The sequence below is a fragment of the Marmota monax genome, unplaced genomic scaffold (genome assembly GCF_021218885.2).
Source record: "Marmota monax isolate L192 unplaced genomic scaffold, Marmota_monax_Labrador192_F-V1.1 WCK01_AAM20220418_F8-fsc00125, whole genome shotgun sequence".
Lineage (NCBI taxonomy): Eukaryota > Metazoa > Chordata > Mammalia > Rodentia > Sciuridae > Marmota > Marmota monax.
In genome coordinates, this window is record NW_026695235.1 from 12206561 (window position 1) to 12225687 (window position 19127).

The 19127-nt window shown below is 52.4% G+C and overlaps 1 protein-coding gene and 1 long non-coding RNA gene across 4 annotated transcripts in view; one reads left to right on the plus strand and one right to left on the minus strand.

Moving 5' to 3' along the window:
* Nucleotides 1-17279, plus strand: part of Trappc10 (trafficking protein particle complex subunit 10) — a 74816-nt gene extending 57537 nt beyond the window's left edge. For all 3 annotated transcript variants that reach the window (XM_046438946.2, XM_046438948.2, XM_046438949.2), the window contains 10 exons: nucleotides 1341-1855; nucleotides 2570-2711; nucleotides 3937-4095; nucleotides 4762-4991; nucleotides 5969-6069; nucleotides 7272-7398; nucleotides 8225-8395; nucleotides 12070-12247; nucleotides 14887-15081; nucleotides 15842-17279. In XM_046438946.2, the coding sequence (XP_046294902.1) occupies nucleotides 1341-1855; nucleotides 2570-2711; nucleotides 3937-4095; nucleotides 4762-4991; nucleotides 5969-6069; nucleotides 7272-7398; nucleotides 8225-8395; nucleotides 12070-12247; nucleotides 14887-15081; nucleotides 15842-16080 (2057 nt within the window). In that variant the 3' untranslated portion in view covers nucleotides 16081-17279. The remainder of the gene's footprint in view (nucleotides 1-1340; nucleotides 1856-2569; nucleotides 2712-3936; nucleotides 4096-4761; nucleotides 4992-5968; nucleotides 6070-7271; nucleotides 7399-8224; nucleotides 8396-12069; nucleotides 12248-14886; nucleotides 15082-15841) is intronic.
* Nucleotides 17280-18126: 847 nt separating this feature from the next.
* LOC124089089 (uncharacterized) lies at nucleotides 18127-19103 on the minus strand. Its single transcript, XR_006850592.2, has 2 exons — nucleotides 18405-19103; nucleotides 18127-18291 (listed from the first exon to the last, which is right to left on the minus strand). It is a non-coding gene; the product is annotated as an uncharacterized LOC124089089 (long non-coding RNA).
* Nucleotides 19104-19127: the final 24 nt, after the last annotated feature.

Genomic DNA, 19127 nt, shown 5'->3' on the forward strand with positions numbered 1-19127 from the left:
GCTTACCAAGAGGAGCACCTTTTAAATTGGTCACTCTACTGCTCAGCTCAGGCTGCTGTAACAAGATACTATAGATGGAGTCGTACCCAGGAGCATTTGTTTTCTCAGTGTTCTGGAGGCGGAAGTCTGAGGTCAGTGCAGCAGGGCCAGGTTCTGGTGAGGGCCTCTTCCTGACTTATAGACGACTGCCTTCTCGCTGTGTCCTCATGTGGAGGAGAAGAAGAGAGCAGCTCTCTGGTGTCCCTTGCTGTCTCAGAGGGCACTTTGCCATCAAAAGGTCCCACCCTCCTGATCTGAGCCAGCCTAATCTTTAACCTGACAGGGCCACCTCCAGATTCCACATGCAGGCCGTCAGGACCTCACCACATACGTCTCAGGGCACAGCTCCGTTCACGGTAGTTACCACGTGAAAGCTGAGTTTTCCAAAGGCTTTGGCTCCAGGTTTGCATGATCCTTGACAGCTAGGATGGGTTTCCTCCAAGGGGGCCACCTGGATGGGCTTCAGGAGCGACAGGACAATGGTTTGGCTTTGTCGCCTTATTTAGTGTGCGTGACCAGGTTGTTAGTGTGGTGCCACGTCTGCTGTGGTGTGGGAGGTGATGTTGGCACTTGTCACCTTGTGTGAAGGGCGTCCTATCGGTACTTACCACGTGCTCTTATGCCACCTGTCTCAGCAGGTCTCCTTTAGGTAATCAAAAATAATTTGTTTTTCTTTTTTTGAGCTGGGGATGGAAGCCAGAGCCTCGCACAGTCCAAGCCACTGGACAGCACCCAGCCCTGTCCTGAGGCTGATGAGTGGTGGTCTCTTCAGCCTTCCCCACGAGGGTGCTTGTAGAAAGGAGGCTGCAAGGCCGGAGTGGCAGGTTCTCGCCCAGCAGGGTGACTGCAGCCACCCTTGGCTGCGGTTCTGGTCAGAGGCCCCGAACACTGGTGCTCACTTGCAGGTGTACTGGGGCCTGAGAATACCTTGAATCAAGAGAAGGAGTTGGGATCCCCTGAAAACAACTCTAGGGATTAGACTGTTGACAGAGTTTGTTTTGAAACTGAGAAGTTAGTTGACCTATTTCTCTCAAGTTTGCTGGAGCTCATTTGTAAACCCGAATTTTGGTTGATTTTATAATTCCCCAGAAGTATCTGGGCATCGGTTCATGTTCTGCTATTGACAAAGTGCTTCTGAGGGGTTAAGATGGCAGGAGATGGTTTCCCTGCTCTCCCACGAAGGTCACTGCTGCTTCTCCTGCTGAGCGAGTGCTTCCGCCCCAGCCGTGCCCAGGCCCTGCTTCCTGGTGCCAGAGGAGGCGTGCCTTGGGCTCAGGGGCAGCGGTGGTGTGTGCTCACAGGTCACAGGATCCTGCTGCCCATGCACTCCTTTGCACAACTGAGGGATCTCCACTTCGACCCTTCCAATGCCGTGGTCCACGCGGGTGGCGCTCTCTCTGTAGAGATAACCCTGTACAGCCAGATGCCTGTCCCCGTCCACATGGACCAGATTGCTGTCAATGTCCACTTCAACATAGAGAAAAACAGTTACCGGAAGACTGCTGAGTGGCTGACCAAGCACAAGACGTCCAACGGGATTATTAACTTTCCAGCCGAGACTTCACTGTTCCCTGTGTCCCAGAACAGCTCACCTGCACTGGAGCTATCGGAGATGTTCGAGCGAAGCCCTTCTGATAATTCCTTGAACACAACAGGGATTATTTGCAGAAATGTCCATATGCTCCTGAGGAAGCAGGAAGGCGGCTCTTCTCTAGAAACACCCCCCGGGGTGGCCCTGGAGGACGGGGCCCACGTGCTTCGGTGCAGCAGTGTGACTCTGCAGCCTGGGGCCAACAGGGTAGCCTTCAGGACCCAGGTACGTGCTTGACTGGGGAGTGGATGTGGGGGTGGTGGAGAGGATGGTCAAGTGAGAATCAGGGGAGCCCCCTGCCTGGCTCACCTGTTTAGTCTTGTCCCTAAGGAAAGATACACTGGTGTTTAAAAAATCTTATGTATATATACAGTTTTTCAGCTGTGGATAAATTCTGAGTGAAGTTCTTTGTGTAGCTATTTGGGAGTTTAGCTATTTCCCTGAGTATTAAAATGCTCGTTTGTTATCAGAAGATTTTGAAGGAGATGGCGCGCTCACATCAAACTGTTTTCCTTTTGTGGCCACTCAGTGTCAAAGCAGTTGCCTCTGGCTGCTCAGACTCATCTTAGACGCAGCACGCCCAGTACAGTTCGCTCGCCCAAGGGGTCAGGCTTGGAGGAGGAAGCACTTGGCTGCCTGTGGGCTAAGTAGGTCTACTGGGCATGTCCACAGAGTGCTGTCACAGAGAGCGCCATGGCAGGGGCTCATGTTGGAACGACCCTACTAGAAGTGTGGAGTCCACCTGAAGCATCAGCTCAGAAAATCAGGGAATGGTAGATGCAGAGGGCACCCTGGAACAGCCCAAGTGCAGGCGCAGATGCACAGGGCAGAGGGTTAGAAGGGAGAAGGAGAAGCATTTGGAAGAGATTATGGTCCAGCCTTACTAGAAAACTGGTAACCTCAAAAGGCTATCTTTCCAAATGTCTGATTTGACCCTAGGCCAAGGAGCCTGGAACATACACACTCCGCCAGCTGTGTGCCTCAGTGGGCCCCGTGTGGTTCGTCCTTCCGCACATCTACCCCATCGTGCAGTACGACGTGTACTCTCAGGAGCCCCAGCTGCACGTGGAGCCGCTGGCTGGTGAGTGGCCTGCAGCCCTCGAGGAGGCTGCTGCGGCAGTGCCGAGAGGTTCCTCTCACGTCCGTTAGCCATGTCGGTCTGCAAGCGGCACCGTGGTAGCACAGTGGAAATGTGCCTACACTAACCCGTTGTCACTCTGCTGCTGGTCAGAATGTTCGCTTTCCTATCACTGCTGGCTTCCATGTTTATGGTAGCTGTGGTGTATCTGAAAACAAGAAAGGAGAAAGTCAGCCAGTGTCAGCAAAGGTCAGCTGCAGGGGCCCAACTGGACGTAGTCACGCTCCATGCTCACAGCCAGCCTTCTCCTTCAGAGGTGCTGCGAAAGCCTCACCCTCTGGCATGGCATTTGAGAAACTCGGAGCTACTGTCCTTTCAGACAAGTTCTAAAACTAGAAGAGGTTGGTTTTCAAAATGACTGAAGACCACGGGGTGCTTCCTCAAACACTGGTGAATGGATGTCTTAGTCATTTAGCTTGGTTCTTGTTTCCTCCATTTGGAAACAATACCAAGGAAAGCCTTTGTTTTTTTTATTCTTTCAAACTTCTGCCAGGGTCACCAGCAGAGGCTCTCAGGTGCCACACACAACAGTCAACAGTCCATCTCTTAAGGGGCTTTTTCACACAGAAGGCTCAGGAGACAGGCTGAGCTCTGCTCCTTTGAGGGACCAAGTAGCGGCAGCTGGGCAGGGCTGCCCCCAACCCCTCACTGTCCTTCCTGCCTTCAGCCATGGCCTCCTGGACTCATCGTTCCTTCTCATTCTTGGTCTCTTGCCTTCTCCTGCCAACCCCAGATGGGGTGCTCAGAACCTCCAGTCCACTTTTACCCTTTTTCTGGCGGGGGGGGGGTGGGTGAGCAGTGGCCAGCCATTTTGCTAGGCTACTTCTGAATCAAAGATGGGGACCTTCTGAATGGCTTTGGCCACTCTGTTACTGTGGTCTGTCTTTGAGCCTCATTGTCTGCTTCTCTCTCACTGACTGGCAGGTGGGTTTTGAGACCCCCCCGTCTGTGACCAGGTGCACAGTTCTCAGTTCCCAGCAAGGTCCCCCTTGATTCTGCAGTTAGGCTGTTGAGAGGAAGTCAGGGCAGCAGGGAATGGAGACCAAGTGAACTCAAGGAGTGTCCCCATGCACAGGTCTCGGATAACAGCATCTCCTCTGGCCTCCTCGCAGGCTGTGAGCTTCTGCTCCCTGGGGAGGGATGCTGATTGCCATCTCGTTTCTTTCAGATAGCCTTTTGGCGGGTATTCCTCAGAAGGTCAAGTTCACTGTCACTACTGGCCATTATACAGTAAAAAATGGGGACAGCCTCCAGCTCAGCAACGTGGAGGCCATGCTGATCCTGTGCCAGACCGAGAACAGAGCCACGATCTTTTCCAACTCGAGAGGTAAGACTCCTGGTGCCACCTGTCGTGAGGCAGGTGGGTGGTGTGGTGGATCATAGGAAAGTGACCCATGTCCCACCATCCAGTCAGCATGCCCTGATGCCTCCCAGTGCCCCTGCTGTCCTCATGGGCATCTGATGGAGGTTCCTCAGTGGACTGACCTGGCTCCTGGGCTGGTGCCAGGTGGTGTGACCTTGCTGGTGACGCACGGTGCAGCTTCACAGCCATGCCACTCCACAGGGACACCCCCGACCACCACCATTGGAAAGCTCGAGCAGTTACCCTTTTTTGTAGGCCTTGGTCAGAGCCCTTGAGGATGCCCAGGGCCCACAGACCACCCGTGGAGTGCGACGGGAAGGCCTGCTCTGCTGTTGGGCAGGCCATGGTCCACTGGAGGCATGCAGCAGCAGGCATGCAGGGCCATGGGGCCACACAGGAAAGACCTGCCCTGTCAAGTCTTCAGCCTGGGAGCAGTGGCCACCCTGCAACTCCCCTGTTGTCCCATTTTGTCCTGAGGCTTTTCTTGGACTTGCTGCCTCTCCCCTGGCCCCGTTGTCTTTCCCTGTGGTGCACAGGACAGCGGGAACTCATGCAGGGCCCACTACCTGCTGACAAGAGAGGCTAGCAGGGGATGCGTGTGTCTGAGGGGGCTCTTTGCACCCCCCACAGAGGAGTCTTCTGTCGCCTCGCTCCGGATCCAGGCCTCTGACAAGGTCACAAGCATCGGTCTGCCTGCTGCGCCTGCGTACCACGTGATCGAGTTTGAGCTAGAGGTTCTGTCTTTACCTTCAGCTTCGGCAGCTATGGGGGAGAGGGGCACTCAAGGGACACCGGAGATCCACAGGAAGCAGAAGGACAGACAGAGAGCTGGTCACTGCATGGTCACCACAGACCACAAGGTAGGGAGGCTGCAGGCTGGCTGCGTTTTTGGCAGCTTCTGTCCGTCTGCCTGTCGTGTGAGGTGGCTTCTGCTCCCGTTTGTGCCTGTGAAGCGTCCTTTTCCTGGCCGCATCGCAGGCGCCACACTGAGGGAGTGAGGGGAGTCTGCTGGTCTGTGAGCGGCAGAGCAGCTATGTCAGGTGTGCATCTTGTGAGACTCAACCAGGAGGAACTGTGTGGGCAGGCTTTGGGGCTGCTGTTTGCTGACAGTTACTGGAGAGATCCTTGGCGCTGGTCCCAGGTCCAGGCTGCCTGCAGCCTGCTCCTTCAGGGGTCCACACCCTGTAGTGCAGGGACTGGTTCTGAGGGTTTTTTCCCACTGCCCGCAAGTTGTAGCACATGCACCGAATAGGAAGACGGACACAGTCACTTGGAAGAGTCAGGGGCTCAAGGTACCAGACAGACAGCCAGCATCTGAGAAGAGCACACGAGGAAGTTTTCTCCTCACCTCATGCGGTTGGGAGGTGCAGGTGGTGTTTTGCAGGAGGCCTGGCTGGTACTGGATGGGTGCATGTTCTGTGTCTGGTGTATTCATTTGTTCCATGTGGGGACACAAGGAAGTTCGAGGCCACTTCCCTTCCTGCCCTCATCTGAGTTCTCAGTGCAACAGCACTTGGACAAGGTGACTAGATGGTGTCCTTAGATGTGGGAGAGCAACTGGCAGGCTCCCTGCTTGCCAGGTATCTGGAGCCCTCGGGCCACGCTGCAGAGCCGCACCGCCTGCCCGATCTGTCTCTGTTGTCTGTGTGATTAACCTCGTACTTCTTACTTGCTTGTTTGTGCATGTGCTTGATAGAAATGGGCTTTCTGAAAAGTGAGTAAAATGAGCCATAGTGAGATGTCCAGGGCATGAGCAGCACTGCAGAGCCGGACAGGTGGTGGTGGTGGAGTGCTGATGGGCAGGCAGGCTGAGTGTGCCCCTCTGTGTCCTCCACAGGTGTCAATCGACTGCCCATGGTCCATCTACTCCACTGTCATTGCACTGACATTCAGTGTGCCCTTCAGGACCACGCACTCCCTGCTCTCCTCTGGAACCCGGTAAGGAGGCCCAGGACTCTGCTGAGGGACGGTTGTTGATTGAGAGCATGGCTCCAGTGAGAGTGAGGTGCATTCTCCACACACAGGCTGCCTGCAGCCTGTTTGTTCAGGCGTCCATGCCCTGTAGCGCAGGGACTGATTCTGAGGCACAGATTCCCAGTCTGTGCTCCGATTTTCCTGCCTGTCTCACAAGTGACATTGTATAGTTGGTTTATTTGATCTGGAGTCCATAAAACCCCATCTCTTAGCTCTTCTTACCTGTCCTCCTGTATTTTGACTCTGGGACCTCTAGAAGGACTGCCATTCTGGATTTGGCTGGTTGTGTCCTCGATATTTGGGTAACTCGGCTCCCTGTTCCTGGATCTCTTGTCAGTTGCTAGTTGTCTCCAGAGAGGGATTTCCAGAACCTGGCCTGGGCCCGAGGGTTCCCTGTTGCAGGCTGCCCCGTGTGTACTCTGGGGAATTCAGCAGCGTCTCCAGGCTCTCCTCTAGGTGCTAGCAGCAGCCCTCCCCCACCCCACACGTCTTTAGGCCCTGCTGCTCTAGAGGCCGCTCAGCCTCTATAGAGACAGGAGGGGCAGGAGAGTTTGGAGGTGACGTGGGACACCATTGGGGAGGCACACGTCCGCTTGGAGTGATGGTGCTGCGCTGATCACGGGGCTCGGGCACCGCCTGCCTCTCACTGTGTGCTTCTCTTTTGTTCATCCATTGATGGTATTTGGGTGAACTGGAAACGAAAGTGTCAGAATTGAAATGACATTAGCAAGGGAATTGTAGATGTTAATTGTGGAAGCTCAGTGCGCTAAGCAGAAGCCACGGCTCTGTGTGGCACATGTGAGAAACCTTGTCATTAGAGAGCTGATGACGAGCTGTCTCACAGTTCCATGGGGTGGGGCTGGGGGAGCCCCGACCTGGGCTTCCCGGGAGGAGGCAGCTGCTCTTCCTGGCCCTCCTCACTGTCTGCTAGAGAGGCTGTGTCATGAGCATGGTGCACCATCCCTCTGCCGCCGAAATAGCTTGTTTTAAAAGATTTATGTTTTTTCTGGCACTTTTACGTGTGGAATGTTGAAGTAAAATATATGCAACAACTCACTCTTATTTTGCTGTAGTGACTCCCTAGTCAGTGAGGGTCTTCCGAACAGAGATGAAATGTATTTCACAAGACTCTCAGATGTCAAAGTCACATTTTGTCTCTGCTCTAGGAAGTATGTTCAGGTGTGTGTCCAGAACTTGTCAGAACTGGACTTCCAGCTGTCAGACAGTAGCCTCATGGACGTCGGCAACGCTGCTGACCTGCAGCTGGCACCACTGAATGCACGGTGCCAGCAGGTAAGCTTCTTGGGGGCTGAGCCCGGCTCTCAGCAGTGGTCCATGTCAGGGGAAAGGGGCGTGGCGTTCTGTGAGGCAGAGCCTGTGATTGCAGAGAAGAGTCCCCGTGTGGAGCGGGAGGAGCTTATAAGGTGCCTCGCAGACGCCTAGTGCTGTGTGAGCACCCTTGTGGGGTATCGGGCTTGTTAGGGTGGGCTGGGGGATGCAGCTGATGGACCACAAACAGGTGTAACTTCGCGTTTGGGAGAATTTCCTCTTCCACTTGTTCTGCTCCAGACATGCCTATGCAGATGCAGGCTTGTGCTTGCATCTCCCCTGGGAGATGGCTCCCTTCTGCCTCTAAGTAAAACTGCCTGTGCTGGGGAGGAGGGGCCCCAGGTCCCGGTGCAGTTCTGTGAGGTCGTGTCAGGGCCTCCCTGCCTGGCTGGGTGCTGCGCAGCCGGTCCGCCCTCCCATGTGTTTCCTGTGGATGTCTGCACCTTCAGCGTCTCCACAGGGCTTTCCCACGGACACGTGACATGCTCACACCTAGCGCATCCCCTGTGAGAGAGGTGTGTGGGGTACTGCAGAGTCACACGCTCTTGAAGCTCCTTTCCTGTGATCACTGGTGCTGTGAAGTTGGGCCCCTAAGCCCTCAGCACCTTCTTCCAGTCCTGTACAGTCCTGTGGGACCAGGCTGAGGTGGCAGTGGCACCACAGGGTCACGGGCAGCATGGGTAGGCAGGTGATTAGGCTCCGACACACAGGTCCCTTTGTGTGCAGTGCAGTGTCTGGTCCTCTGTGTCCCCCGTGCTGTGTGACATCACAACGATGGCTCTCTTTGCAGCACATCCACAGCAAGCAGTCGGTGTTCTTTGTCTGGGAGATACAGTGGACGCAGGAGCCTCCCCCAGCCCTGCACTGCCAGTTCTCCGTTGGATTCTCCCCAGCTTCTGAGGAACGGCTGTCCATCTCCTTAAAGCCCTACACTTACGAATTTCAAGTGGAAAACTTTTTTGTATGTAATGTATTATTTGGGAGGGGAAAGCAAAAGGTGGCATCTTTTTGTGTGTGTGTGTGTGTGTGTGTGTGTGTGCGCGCGCTAGGGATTGAACTCAGGACCTCTTGCACTCTAGACTAGTGTTCTATATCCCCTGCTTAGTTGAGGCAGGGTTTTGCTAAGTTACCCAGGCTGGCCTTGAACTAGAGATCCTCCTGCCTCAGCCTCATGCTGGGATTAGCATGAGCTACCACACCCAGCTAGGTGGCGTATTTTTTATATCCTCAAGATTTCAAGTTGTTTGATTATTCAGTGTTATGAAGCAGCAACTCAAAGAAAATGGCCAGTTCTTGGAGTAACTGAGTCACTGGCTGTCTTTACTGTGGAACCCAGGTCCTTCCCAGGTGGCAACCCCAAGGGGCACACACACCTGAGGCACAGATGCCCCTCTCTTCCTCGCAGTGCTTTGCACTCCATGGAAACACTCGTTGGAGCCATTCCATCTTGATTGCTAGCTCCTGGGGCAGAGGGGCATTGCTTTCCAAGGCATGTCTGGTTTTTTTAGATGAAAAGCCAAAATGTTTTAGAAAATTTTCTGTGGAACATAGCACATCTTCTTACCGTCTTTGCCTCTTTTGGTAGAAGGCGGTTTGAGTGTGGTGTGGACGTGGCACTCAGCTGGGTGAGCGAGCCAGTGGGTTTCGCGTCCCTGCAGGAGGTTGCGTGGCTGAGTGCTGGGCTGACCCAGAGGCAGCGCTCAGCTTGTGGCTCCTGCTTTCTCGACTCGAGGCTGCTGGGAAGGTGTTTGTGCCTGCAGTCCTTGGCAGAAAGCCTTCACCCCGCCTCTCTAGCTGCCTGGTCTGCCTTGGAGCCACGTGTGGTCACTGGCACAGCGTGTCCTTGTGGAGCAGACAGGTGCCTTTGTGGCCTGTAAGCAGCTGCGGTAGAATCGGTGTGGTGTGCACACATGGCTGTGACTAGGCAGCACTGTCACCGTGCTTTCCGTGCTTTTCTTCCTCTTTAGGTCAAGAGTGCAGAGAGAGTTTCCTGTGGGGAACTGTGGAGGTTGAGTGAAAGGTAGAGGAAAGTGGTAATTATTGCTCCTTTCAAAATTGGAGTTTTGAGACCAGAAATGTATATCGGACCACTTGTTTTTGGAATAGCGTTATTAAGATGTTACCCATGTGCCGTCAAGTTCACCCATTAAAGTGCACAAGTTGGGTCTGGTCATACTTTGGAATGCTGTATCAGTCCACAGGAAACCGGCACCTATCAGTGGGGATGCAGATGCTCTCTCCTCCTTCTCTCTTCCCCTGGCAAATGTATAATCTGTGGGCAGATTATTATTTCCTAGATGTTTATCCAAGAGAGTCAAATATATCTGTCCATGTAAAAGCTCCATACCCAGATTTCCCCAAAGTGAAGCCACCAGACTCCAGCCGCCACCGAGTAGATAAACAGGTGGTTATGTGGCCCACTCACACAGCGGGTATCACCCAGCCAGGAAAGGGGAACTGGCATCCCTGCATTTGCCTCTGCTGAACCTTTTACATTAATGCATTAATGGTATCATATCAGGTGTGACAGCTGTGACTGGCTTTTTATAGCATAGTGTCTTCAAAGTTTTTTTTTTGTTTTTGTTTTTGTTTTTGCTTCTTTTGGTACTGGGGAGTGAAATCTAGGGATGCTCTTCCACTGAGCTACACTCTCAGACCTTTTTATTTTGAGACATGGTCTAAGTTATTATAATGCCAGCCTTAAACTTGTGATTCTCTTGCTTCAGCCTCTGAGTCTTTGGGATCCCAGGTGTGTGCCACCATGCCCTACAGAGTTCATTCATTTTGAAGCATGCGTCAGGACTTTGTTTCCTTTCGGGGCTGGTTGATAGTCCCCAGTGTGGATAGACTATGTGTTTATCTATTTACCAGTGGCTGGGGTTGGGTATTTCCACTTAGGGGAAATCTGTGTGCTGGTTTTTGCATGGACAGATGTATTCAGGTCTCTTGGGTAAACCCCTTGGGGGTGAACTGTCGGTGGAAGAGGGCTCACCACTCTTGTTTCCAGCAGCAAGCCAGCGGCTCCAGTTCCCACACACCAACTCTAGCTTCTGTTTCCTTTCCTTGGTGTGGGGCTGGCGACTGAACCAAGGGCCTCGTGTATGTATGCGAGGCAAGCGCTCTACCAGCTGAGCTGTGTACCAGCCCTCCTGTTTCCTTTTGAGTGCAGTCATTTCTGGGGACGCAGATGGCATCTCATGATTGTGATGTCCATTTCCCTGTGGCTACTGATGCCACACATGTTTTGGCTTATGGACCTTGTATGTCTTCTTTGGAAAGATGTCTATTCAAATCCTTTGCTGATTTTTAAATGGAGCTCTTTGTAACCCCACAGTTATTTAATTATAAGCTATATATCCCATGTATCAGTTCCTTACCATGTGTATAATTTGCAAATACTTCCCCCATTCTGTAAGTTGTCTTTTTACTCTGTTGATGGTGTCCTTTGAGCCCAGAAGTTTTTAATTTTAATGAAGTCTAGTTTCTCTCTTTTTTTGCTTGACCTTCTGGTATAGGATCTTACAAATCATCTCCTAACCCAGGGTCATAGCTCTCCTCCTCCATTTTCATCTAAGAGTTTTATAGTCTTAATGCTTCCATTTAGGTATGCAGTTAGTTTAATTTCTGCGTATTGAGAGGGAGGACCTACGTGTAGTCTTTCCAGGTGGCTCATCACTTGTCTTCATACCACTAATTGAAAGGACCTCTTGCCCCATCGGGTGGTTTGGACACTCTTGTCAGGAATCTGATGACCATGCCTGTTGGAGCTCATTTCCGAAGAGGCTGATTTCTGATCAGTGCCGCAGCCTCAGCAGCTGCTGTTCAGCAAGAGGCGCTGCCCGGCTCCTCTCGGAAGGACCCTGGTGGTCCTTGGCCACACTCCTCCCTCCCAGAGGTGGCCAGGAAGCAGCATACAGGGACACGTGCTTGGGAGCAGACTCGCCATCACCACTCCGACTTGAGCTCCCTCCACGCTCGGGTGAGCTCACCTATCTCCTTCCCAGTGCTCAGGAGCATTCAGGACCAGGTGTGCTCCCCTGGGCCTCCTCGGATGGGCTTGTGCTCCCCTGCAGGCTCCTTCAGCCCTGGGCGTGTTGAATGAGCCTCTTGCCATTTTCTGTGTGAACTGAATGGATGATACTGAGGAATTCATGTTAATTTTGCTTCTTGTGGTAATAGCATTGTGTTTTGGTAAGAAAGTGTCTGTTTGTTAGTAACACATGCTAAACACAGAGGGTGCAACGACAGGGTGAGCACTATTGCCTCAAAATACCTCAGGCATATTCAGAAATATGGATGACTATACAGAGGGGGAAACAAAGCAAAATGCTACTCTCTGAATCCAGGTGGGAGGCACATGAAGAGCTGTTGGACTCTCCGTTCTTCTTATGCTTGGAAATGCCCATAATTTTAGAAAAAGGCATCAAGGCCCTGGAACTAGGACTCCTGAGCATGGCGTCTCCAGTAGGAGCTGTGTAGGGCAAGGGTGCAGCGGCCCTGCTAGCTGGCTGAGCAGGCAGCCGCTTTGCTCAGCTGCTCTCAAGCGTGTGGGGAGCTCTGTGCTGGCCTCCAGCAGCGTTTCTTCAGGTCATTTGGGTATATTTCCCTTGAACATTTCTGTCCCTTCTTTCCCAGACGCTATACACCGTGAAGGCTGAGATATCCCCTGCAGTGGGGGCAGAATATTGCAGAACAGGCTCACTCTGCTCCTTGGAAGTGTCCATCACACGACTCGCAGATCTGCTGGAGGTGGACAAGGACGAAGCTCTGACAGAGTCTGATGAGTACTTTTCGACAAAGCTTATGTATGAAGGTAGGTCTCGAGGCTGCTGTTTCCTGACTTGTGGCAGTCCACTGCATCAGGTGTACCCCTTCCCTCACAGTGGAGTCCTAGGAGAGAGTGTTCTAGAATGACAGGTTCATGTGCAGCCTGGGCTCCCGGGTGCTGAGCTTCATTACTTGGAGTGCTTTTTAGTGAGGATTTATGTGGCAGTTTCAGGGCTTACATGGAGAATACAGTGGCACTCCTGCCTACCTGGGTCCCAGGGTCTGACCACTGCTCCCCACTGCTCAGCTGCTGAGGCTCCAGGACCACACGCCTGCCAGCCTCCCACACTGCTCTCTCCCAGGCCCTCTCGTCCCTCCTCCACCGAGGCCCTGGCTTCCGCAGTCCAGAAGTTCTCAGAGCCACGGTAAATGTGACTGATGAGCCACATATATGCATATTTACTTCAAAACAACAACAGTACCCATAGCATGGCATTTTTCATGAAAGTAACTGCCCCCAAATAGTGAGAAGAATGACATGGCAATCTCTTAGATGTCTAGCTTAATAGAAGCCACTGAAGCTTCACTTGTGCTCTGAGGTGATGGGTTGATGACTTGGAGAACACGAAGCATCTGCAGCTGCTCAGACTTGTTGCTGGGAGAGGGACATACCTGAGCAGCCTCTCAGCTGGTGGGCTCTTCTTGTTGATGCTGTGGGTTCTAAGGCCCGGTGTGCCAGGAGTCTGAACTCACATGGGTGCCCTTGTGGCCCTCATTTCTGTAAACCCTTCAGCTCATGCTGCATTTGAGTGAATCTCTGCCTGGCCCTCCCTGTGTGATGCCGTGCACCGGCCACTGGGAAAACAGACAGATCTTCTAGCATTGACATGCTCCACTCCACACTTTCGGAAGTCTGCATTTGAGCTGGGCATGTGGCGCACATCACATCAGCTCGGGAGGCTGAGGCAGGGAGATCACAAGTTCAAAGCCAGCCTCAGAAACTTAGTGAGGACCTAAGCAACTCAGTGAGGCTCTGTCTCACTGAGTTTAAAAAAAAAAAAAAGTGTGTGGTGTGGGCTGGGGATGTGGCTCAGTGGTGAAGAGCCCCTGGCTTCAGTCCCTGGTACCAGAAAAATGTCCACATTTGGAAGCTCACCTGGTGAGTCTTTGAGCACTACCTTTGCCAGGCTGCAGTGGTAAATGCAAATTTCTCCAAATCCTGAAGAAGTTTTAAATTCTATCACTGGCAACAAATATTGTTGGTTTTCTCTGAAGTGACAGCCTCATATGGTCCACTTTCAAGAAATGTTTGCTGACTACCAAGATCACTCGTGTTTCTCTGTCATTGATTCAAGTAAGAAGACTGTTCCCTGGGAACAGCAGCCAGCCCAGCGCACAGCGCAGCCTGCACACGGCCCCTGAGAGGCCAGAGGTGGTGAAAGCGCAAGTGCTCAGGACCTGGGGACCCTGATGTCCTTCAGCTCCTAGGGGCTGAGCACCCTGGGTAGTCTGACAAGCCCGCCGACTAGGTGCTGCCGTTCCCTTGTGATATTCTCATAACGACAGCAGTACAGGGAGCGAGAGGGGGTCAGTGTGGACAAGGTCAGTGTGGGTGGGGAGGCAGTGGGGGCTGGTGACAGTGATAGCAGACGGTTCTGTGCCTGCGCTGTGGTGCTTGGTCTCTGATTCCACATGGGGAATTGTACCCAAAGGCAGACCAGGCCACAAGTACCTCTAGAAGCTGGGCATCCCAGGAGGGCTATGGTCTGGTCACTGTGTTGTCCAGGGTCTGAACCCTGTTGTTACGTGAGGTGGCACAGCTGGGCGCTGGTGATGGCTTCACCCTCTTCCCACTGTTGCTCCACAAACCTCCGTGGTTTTTAAAGGTGCCTACCCAGGCTCCCTGTTTGATTGGGTTGACAGTGGTGGCTGCTTCGTGGTGGATGCTTTTAGTTAGGCTGCAGTTTGTTCCTCTAGGTCCGTGGTGGTGAAGAACAGGAAGGTCAGGACTGAGCGAGTCTGTGCCTCCATATGTCCCTGGGATGGGGAGCTGCAGCCCCTTGCTGCATCTTCTTCTTGAGGCCAAGTCCTGTCTTGCTTGCCTTCCTGTCCCCAGATTGCACCCTGCTACTGTCCCTTCCCAGGCTGGTCCTGCTGAGTGCCTGCTGGGGTGCTAGACCTGGCTGAGCCAGTACAGGTTGTCTTGAGCACTGCTGTTGATGACAGCAGCTGTCAGACCTGGGGACTCTGCTGCGACCCAGCGTGGAGCTGCGTGCTTTCTGTGCATCTCCCTTTCTCGTTCTAAGGAAGTGGCCTCTACAGGGCGGTCGCACCTGAGGCCCGGGAGGCTTGTGTGAGTGGCAGGGCCTGGATCCAGACCGCTGGTCTTGATGCTGCTGCTCATCAGAGAGAACCGCTACCTGTACTGCTGCCCCTGGCTGTTTTAACCATTCTTTATTCAGAAGGAAAAAGTGCTTTTCTGTGCGCACCAGTGTGATCCTGTCTGAACCGGGGCTGATGAGCGCTGGACTAGCAGAAATGCTGACCTTGGCCACGGAAGCACAAATGGCATTTTAAGGAGCGGCCACCTCGTTTGGAGCTTCCACTGTCAGGGGCGCAAGGGCTAATGTATGGTGGTCCTCAATTTGGCGTGAGTACTGAATGTCCTGTGTCTCCTCATTTCAGTTGTTGACAACAGCAGCAACTGGGCTGTGTGCGGGAAGAGCTGTGGTGTCGTCTCCATGCCTGTGGCTGCTCAGGCCACTCACAGAGTCCACATGGAAGTCATGCCTCTCTTTGCGGGCTACCTGCCCTTGCCTGACGTCCGGCTGTTTAAATACCTCCCTCATCACTCTGCACACTCCTCACAGCTGGATGCTGGTAAGGACTTCGGGAGAGAGGGCACAGACCTCCTTGACCCATGACAGGCCATCTGACAGCCCGCCATCAGGCCAGAGTATCGTAAGCTGGAAATACCTCCACTGTGCCTGACCCACCGGCCATCTGGTTAGCCAGGCCTCCCTTCAGGGGCTCAGCACAGTCCTTAGCCTGTGGGAGGGCAGACTCCTCTAATTTGAAGCCTCGTGAGCACAGATAAGTGCAGGTTCCAGAGCATTCAAAACACAGTACCCAGAAGACACTGGCACCACGGTGCACCCTGGGGCTGGCTGTCCCCTGGCAATCACAGGCTGCTGGTTGCTGCAGCTCTCCAGAGAGGGTCAGACCACATGTCACCAGCCTGGGAGAAGATTAAGATTCCAAATCTGAAGGGTGGTTTCCACTGAATGTGTACTGCTTTCACTCCTTTGGAAAGCGGAAAAGGTCATAGGTGGAACCATTGTAAGGAAGGGACTGTCCATGTCAGGTCATTAAGCAGGCTATAGCCTCTCATGGAGAGGTGCTCTCCGTATGCAGGGCAGACTGGAGAATCAACTTGTTTTCAGAGCTGATAGAACTAGTACAGAACCTTGTCCCTGGTCACAGTTGGCCTCTCTCTGAGGGTTGAGCCTCTCTCTATCCACAGGGTTCTGTTAAGGCAGGGCCTGGGGCGACACTCTTTCACACCCACAGGTCAGCACAGGGCAGCTTTGCCCCTCTGGGCTGGTGCTCCTGCTCAGTCTCACTTTTGTGTGTTCTGCAGACAGCTGGATAGAAAACGACAGCCTGTCAGTGGACAAGCACCCAGATGACCAGCTGGACTGCAGCAGTGTGCGGAGTAGAGGCAGTGTGGCCTCAGTTGCCAGCAGCGAGCACAAAGGCTTGCCCATGCCCCGGCTCCAGGCGCTCCCTGCCGGGCAGGTCTTCAACTCCAGCATGGGCATGCAGGTCCTGGTCATTCCCAGTCAAGATGACCATGTCCTAGAAGTCAGTGTGACATGACAACCTGCGGATCGGCCGACACCGCAGACTGGCTGTGAGTGCACTTGAGGGATCGTGCCTGGACTGTTCTCTGGTGTAACATGCTAGTGCTAACCAGACTTTGGCTGTTCTGCTTGGCCAGGGAGGTGTCGGGGAATGGCATCAGTCAGCTGGTCAGTGGAGAAAGAGCGTCCTTTGTGTTGTCTTTGGAACAGGATTTCTTGTCGTCTTCCCTCCCCTTCCCTGTGCTGGTGTCCAGTGTTTGCCCAGAGCCCCAGCTTCCTTCACCTACCCACTCGCTGCTCCTAACACACCTACCCTGGGTCTCCCCCACAGCCTCCCTCTGCTGGTTCTGTGTGCAGACCCATCTGACTTTCAGATGGAAGTTCAGCAAGCCTTGCAGTCTTCTGTGACATCTGTGTGTCCTCTGGCCACACAGCTGCCTGGCCTCCTGACCGGGAGGACTGTGAGTCTTCTAAGGGGTGAAATGCAACCCTTCCTTCCAGACCACTACTATGTGCTTTTCTACAGTAACCTTCTAGGGCAGGTAGGCGGGGTGCAGGGTGGGCTTGGGAGGGAGCAAACCCCTTGTGTGCCTTGGGATGCCAGAGCCAGGCTGACTGGGAGGTCCACGGCTGAGCCTGCTAAAGTACTTGAGGAAGTCTAGAACAGGGCATAAGGAACAACGCAGCATTGGAAGCGCTTAGGAAAGAATGTTTCTGGACCCATTCCCCCTAATGTTGATTGAATATCATATGCACTTGGAATTAAATATGTATTTAATTGTCATTACATATGTGAGGGTTAATATTGTTTACTTTTCTCTCACTTTTAAAGTCTGTACATGTAATTGTAACTGTATAATCAGCATCTTTCTTTTGCACCTTAAGTCTTAGAAGCTTAGATGCTCCATCTAAAGTACAGATTAGAGGGGTCTTCTTGGTGTGTTCCAGGCTATGTGTAGGACTCAGGGCCTGGGGTAACCTCTGCTGGTCCACTCAGTTGCAGTCAGACCATACCAACAAGTTAATTTACTTTCAGTTGTAAATTTAATTGTATATATGGTTGATTTATTATTTTTAAAAGTACAGACTAACTAATGTAATGTTTATGTATAAGTTGCACCAAAAATCAAGGACAAAATAAATGTTTTTACTGGTGTGAAAGTTACAGCTTGTAAATAAGTGTTGTATGTATTAAACCTTTTCCAGCTCTCCAAAGCGATGTATTTTTGTACATATGAAATAGTTCTCTGAATTCACCGGTACAGTGTGCTTAGAATTGAACTTGTCAACATCAGTGGGAGCAGAGGGTGGGACCTTGGTTAACTTGAGAGATCAGGAGCCTCTTCAGCAAGGCTGACCACAGCAGGTGCCACGCTCAGGAGACTGAGGGGACAGGGAGCACGGAGCCCAGACTGAAACCAAGCAACCGAGCAGTCATTTTCAGACTTCTGTACGTTGGCGTTTAACTCATTCAGTTAAATAAAGGTGGTGTGATTTTTCCCCCCTTTTTCATTTTTTAGAAATTGGAGAAACGTGTGAAGATATTCATATAAACTTGGTCAAACTAGGTAGGCAAATTAGAACTCCAGGCGCTAAAGTCCAAGGTCTCCAACGAGTTTTTTTTTTTTTTTAATTTTATTCATATATATATATATATATATATATAAATAAATATAAAAATGATGCTTGGCTTGCCATCCTGCCCAGACCCTGAGCAAAGGTCTCCGTTAGCCTAGAGCCAAAAAAAACAGGCCTTTTTGATATGCAGTTCCCCTGTTTACCCTCTGGGAGAGGGGCAGGATTCAGTGTCTAGTTTATTCTAATTCGGTTTTCTGGCGTCTGCTTTCTCAGGTTGAATTTTCTAATTCCATATATCTACAGGAGGAAAACAAAGGGGAGGTTCAAAATGTTTATGGTGTCTCTTCTGATCTGGAAAATGAATGAAACCAATTTTCGCCCAATCACTTAGAAGATCTTTAGCCAACTAAAATGAATGTTTTTTTTTTTTTCTCGACAAAAGAATGTCACTCAAAAAAAAAAAAACAATAACAACAACAACAGAAACATCTTTTGTCTCTTTAATTCGCCATACGAGTAACCAAGAGGCTGTCCCTGGATCTTTGTTGCAAGGTTTTGTGTTGAGGAGGCTGGTTTTGTTGAACAGTTGTGAAGCCTAATGGGATGTGTGTATCAAAAACAAAGAATACGTGGCCATTGTACAGAGAACCTGTGGAACATGTAAATGGAAAAGAAAACTGGTTATAATTTTTGTGAATTTCATGGGTTCTCCTATGATTGGAAAAATTATAACTCCTGATTCTCCTGTGGGAATTACTGTACCGAGATGAGTGACTTCTGCCTCAGCCCTGGGCGCCCGCCGGTGGGTTCCTGCATTAGCGAGTCTGCGGTCCTGAGGCTGGAAACCCATAAAGACACACAAAGCTTTATGCACTGTTTGTGTATAAAATAAATTGCATTTTAAAATGAAATAAACGCCAGGTTTGTTTAATTTAAGATGAAAAGTCACGCTGCTTTTTCTATAGCTGCGCTGCTCTGCTTCACTGTCGACCACGATCCTCACGATGAACCCTACAGTAGGTGAAGTCTCTGGTCCGTCGCCGCGCTCCTGGCTCTACCGTCGCCGGTCAGGACAGGCGGCCAGGCCGCCCGCGGCGCCCCCACCGGACGGGGCGGGACTCGCTCCGCAGGGCGGGGTCCGCCCGAGCTTCCCAGGGAAAGTCATCTTCACACCCTTCGGCGACACTGTTAGGCTGCAGCCACTGTATCAAACCGTTTAAAACGTAAGCGTTAAAACTCTGAAAACACGCGGTTTGACAGACCGTGCTTCTCTGAACTCCCTTCCCGGCCGCGGTGCCTCGCGCTCTCGCCCTCCCGGCTCGCTCCCGCCTCGGAGGCCGAGGGAGGACGGCCGGCCGCGGGCAGCCCGCGCTGCGGCTCTGTAGGGCGCCGCTGCATCCAGTCCCCCGGATCGGGCCGCCCACAAACCGGCTGCCACTTAAGCCCGCGGCCTCGGCCCGCCCCGAAAGCGCGCGGCGGAAGCCT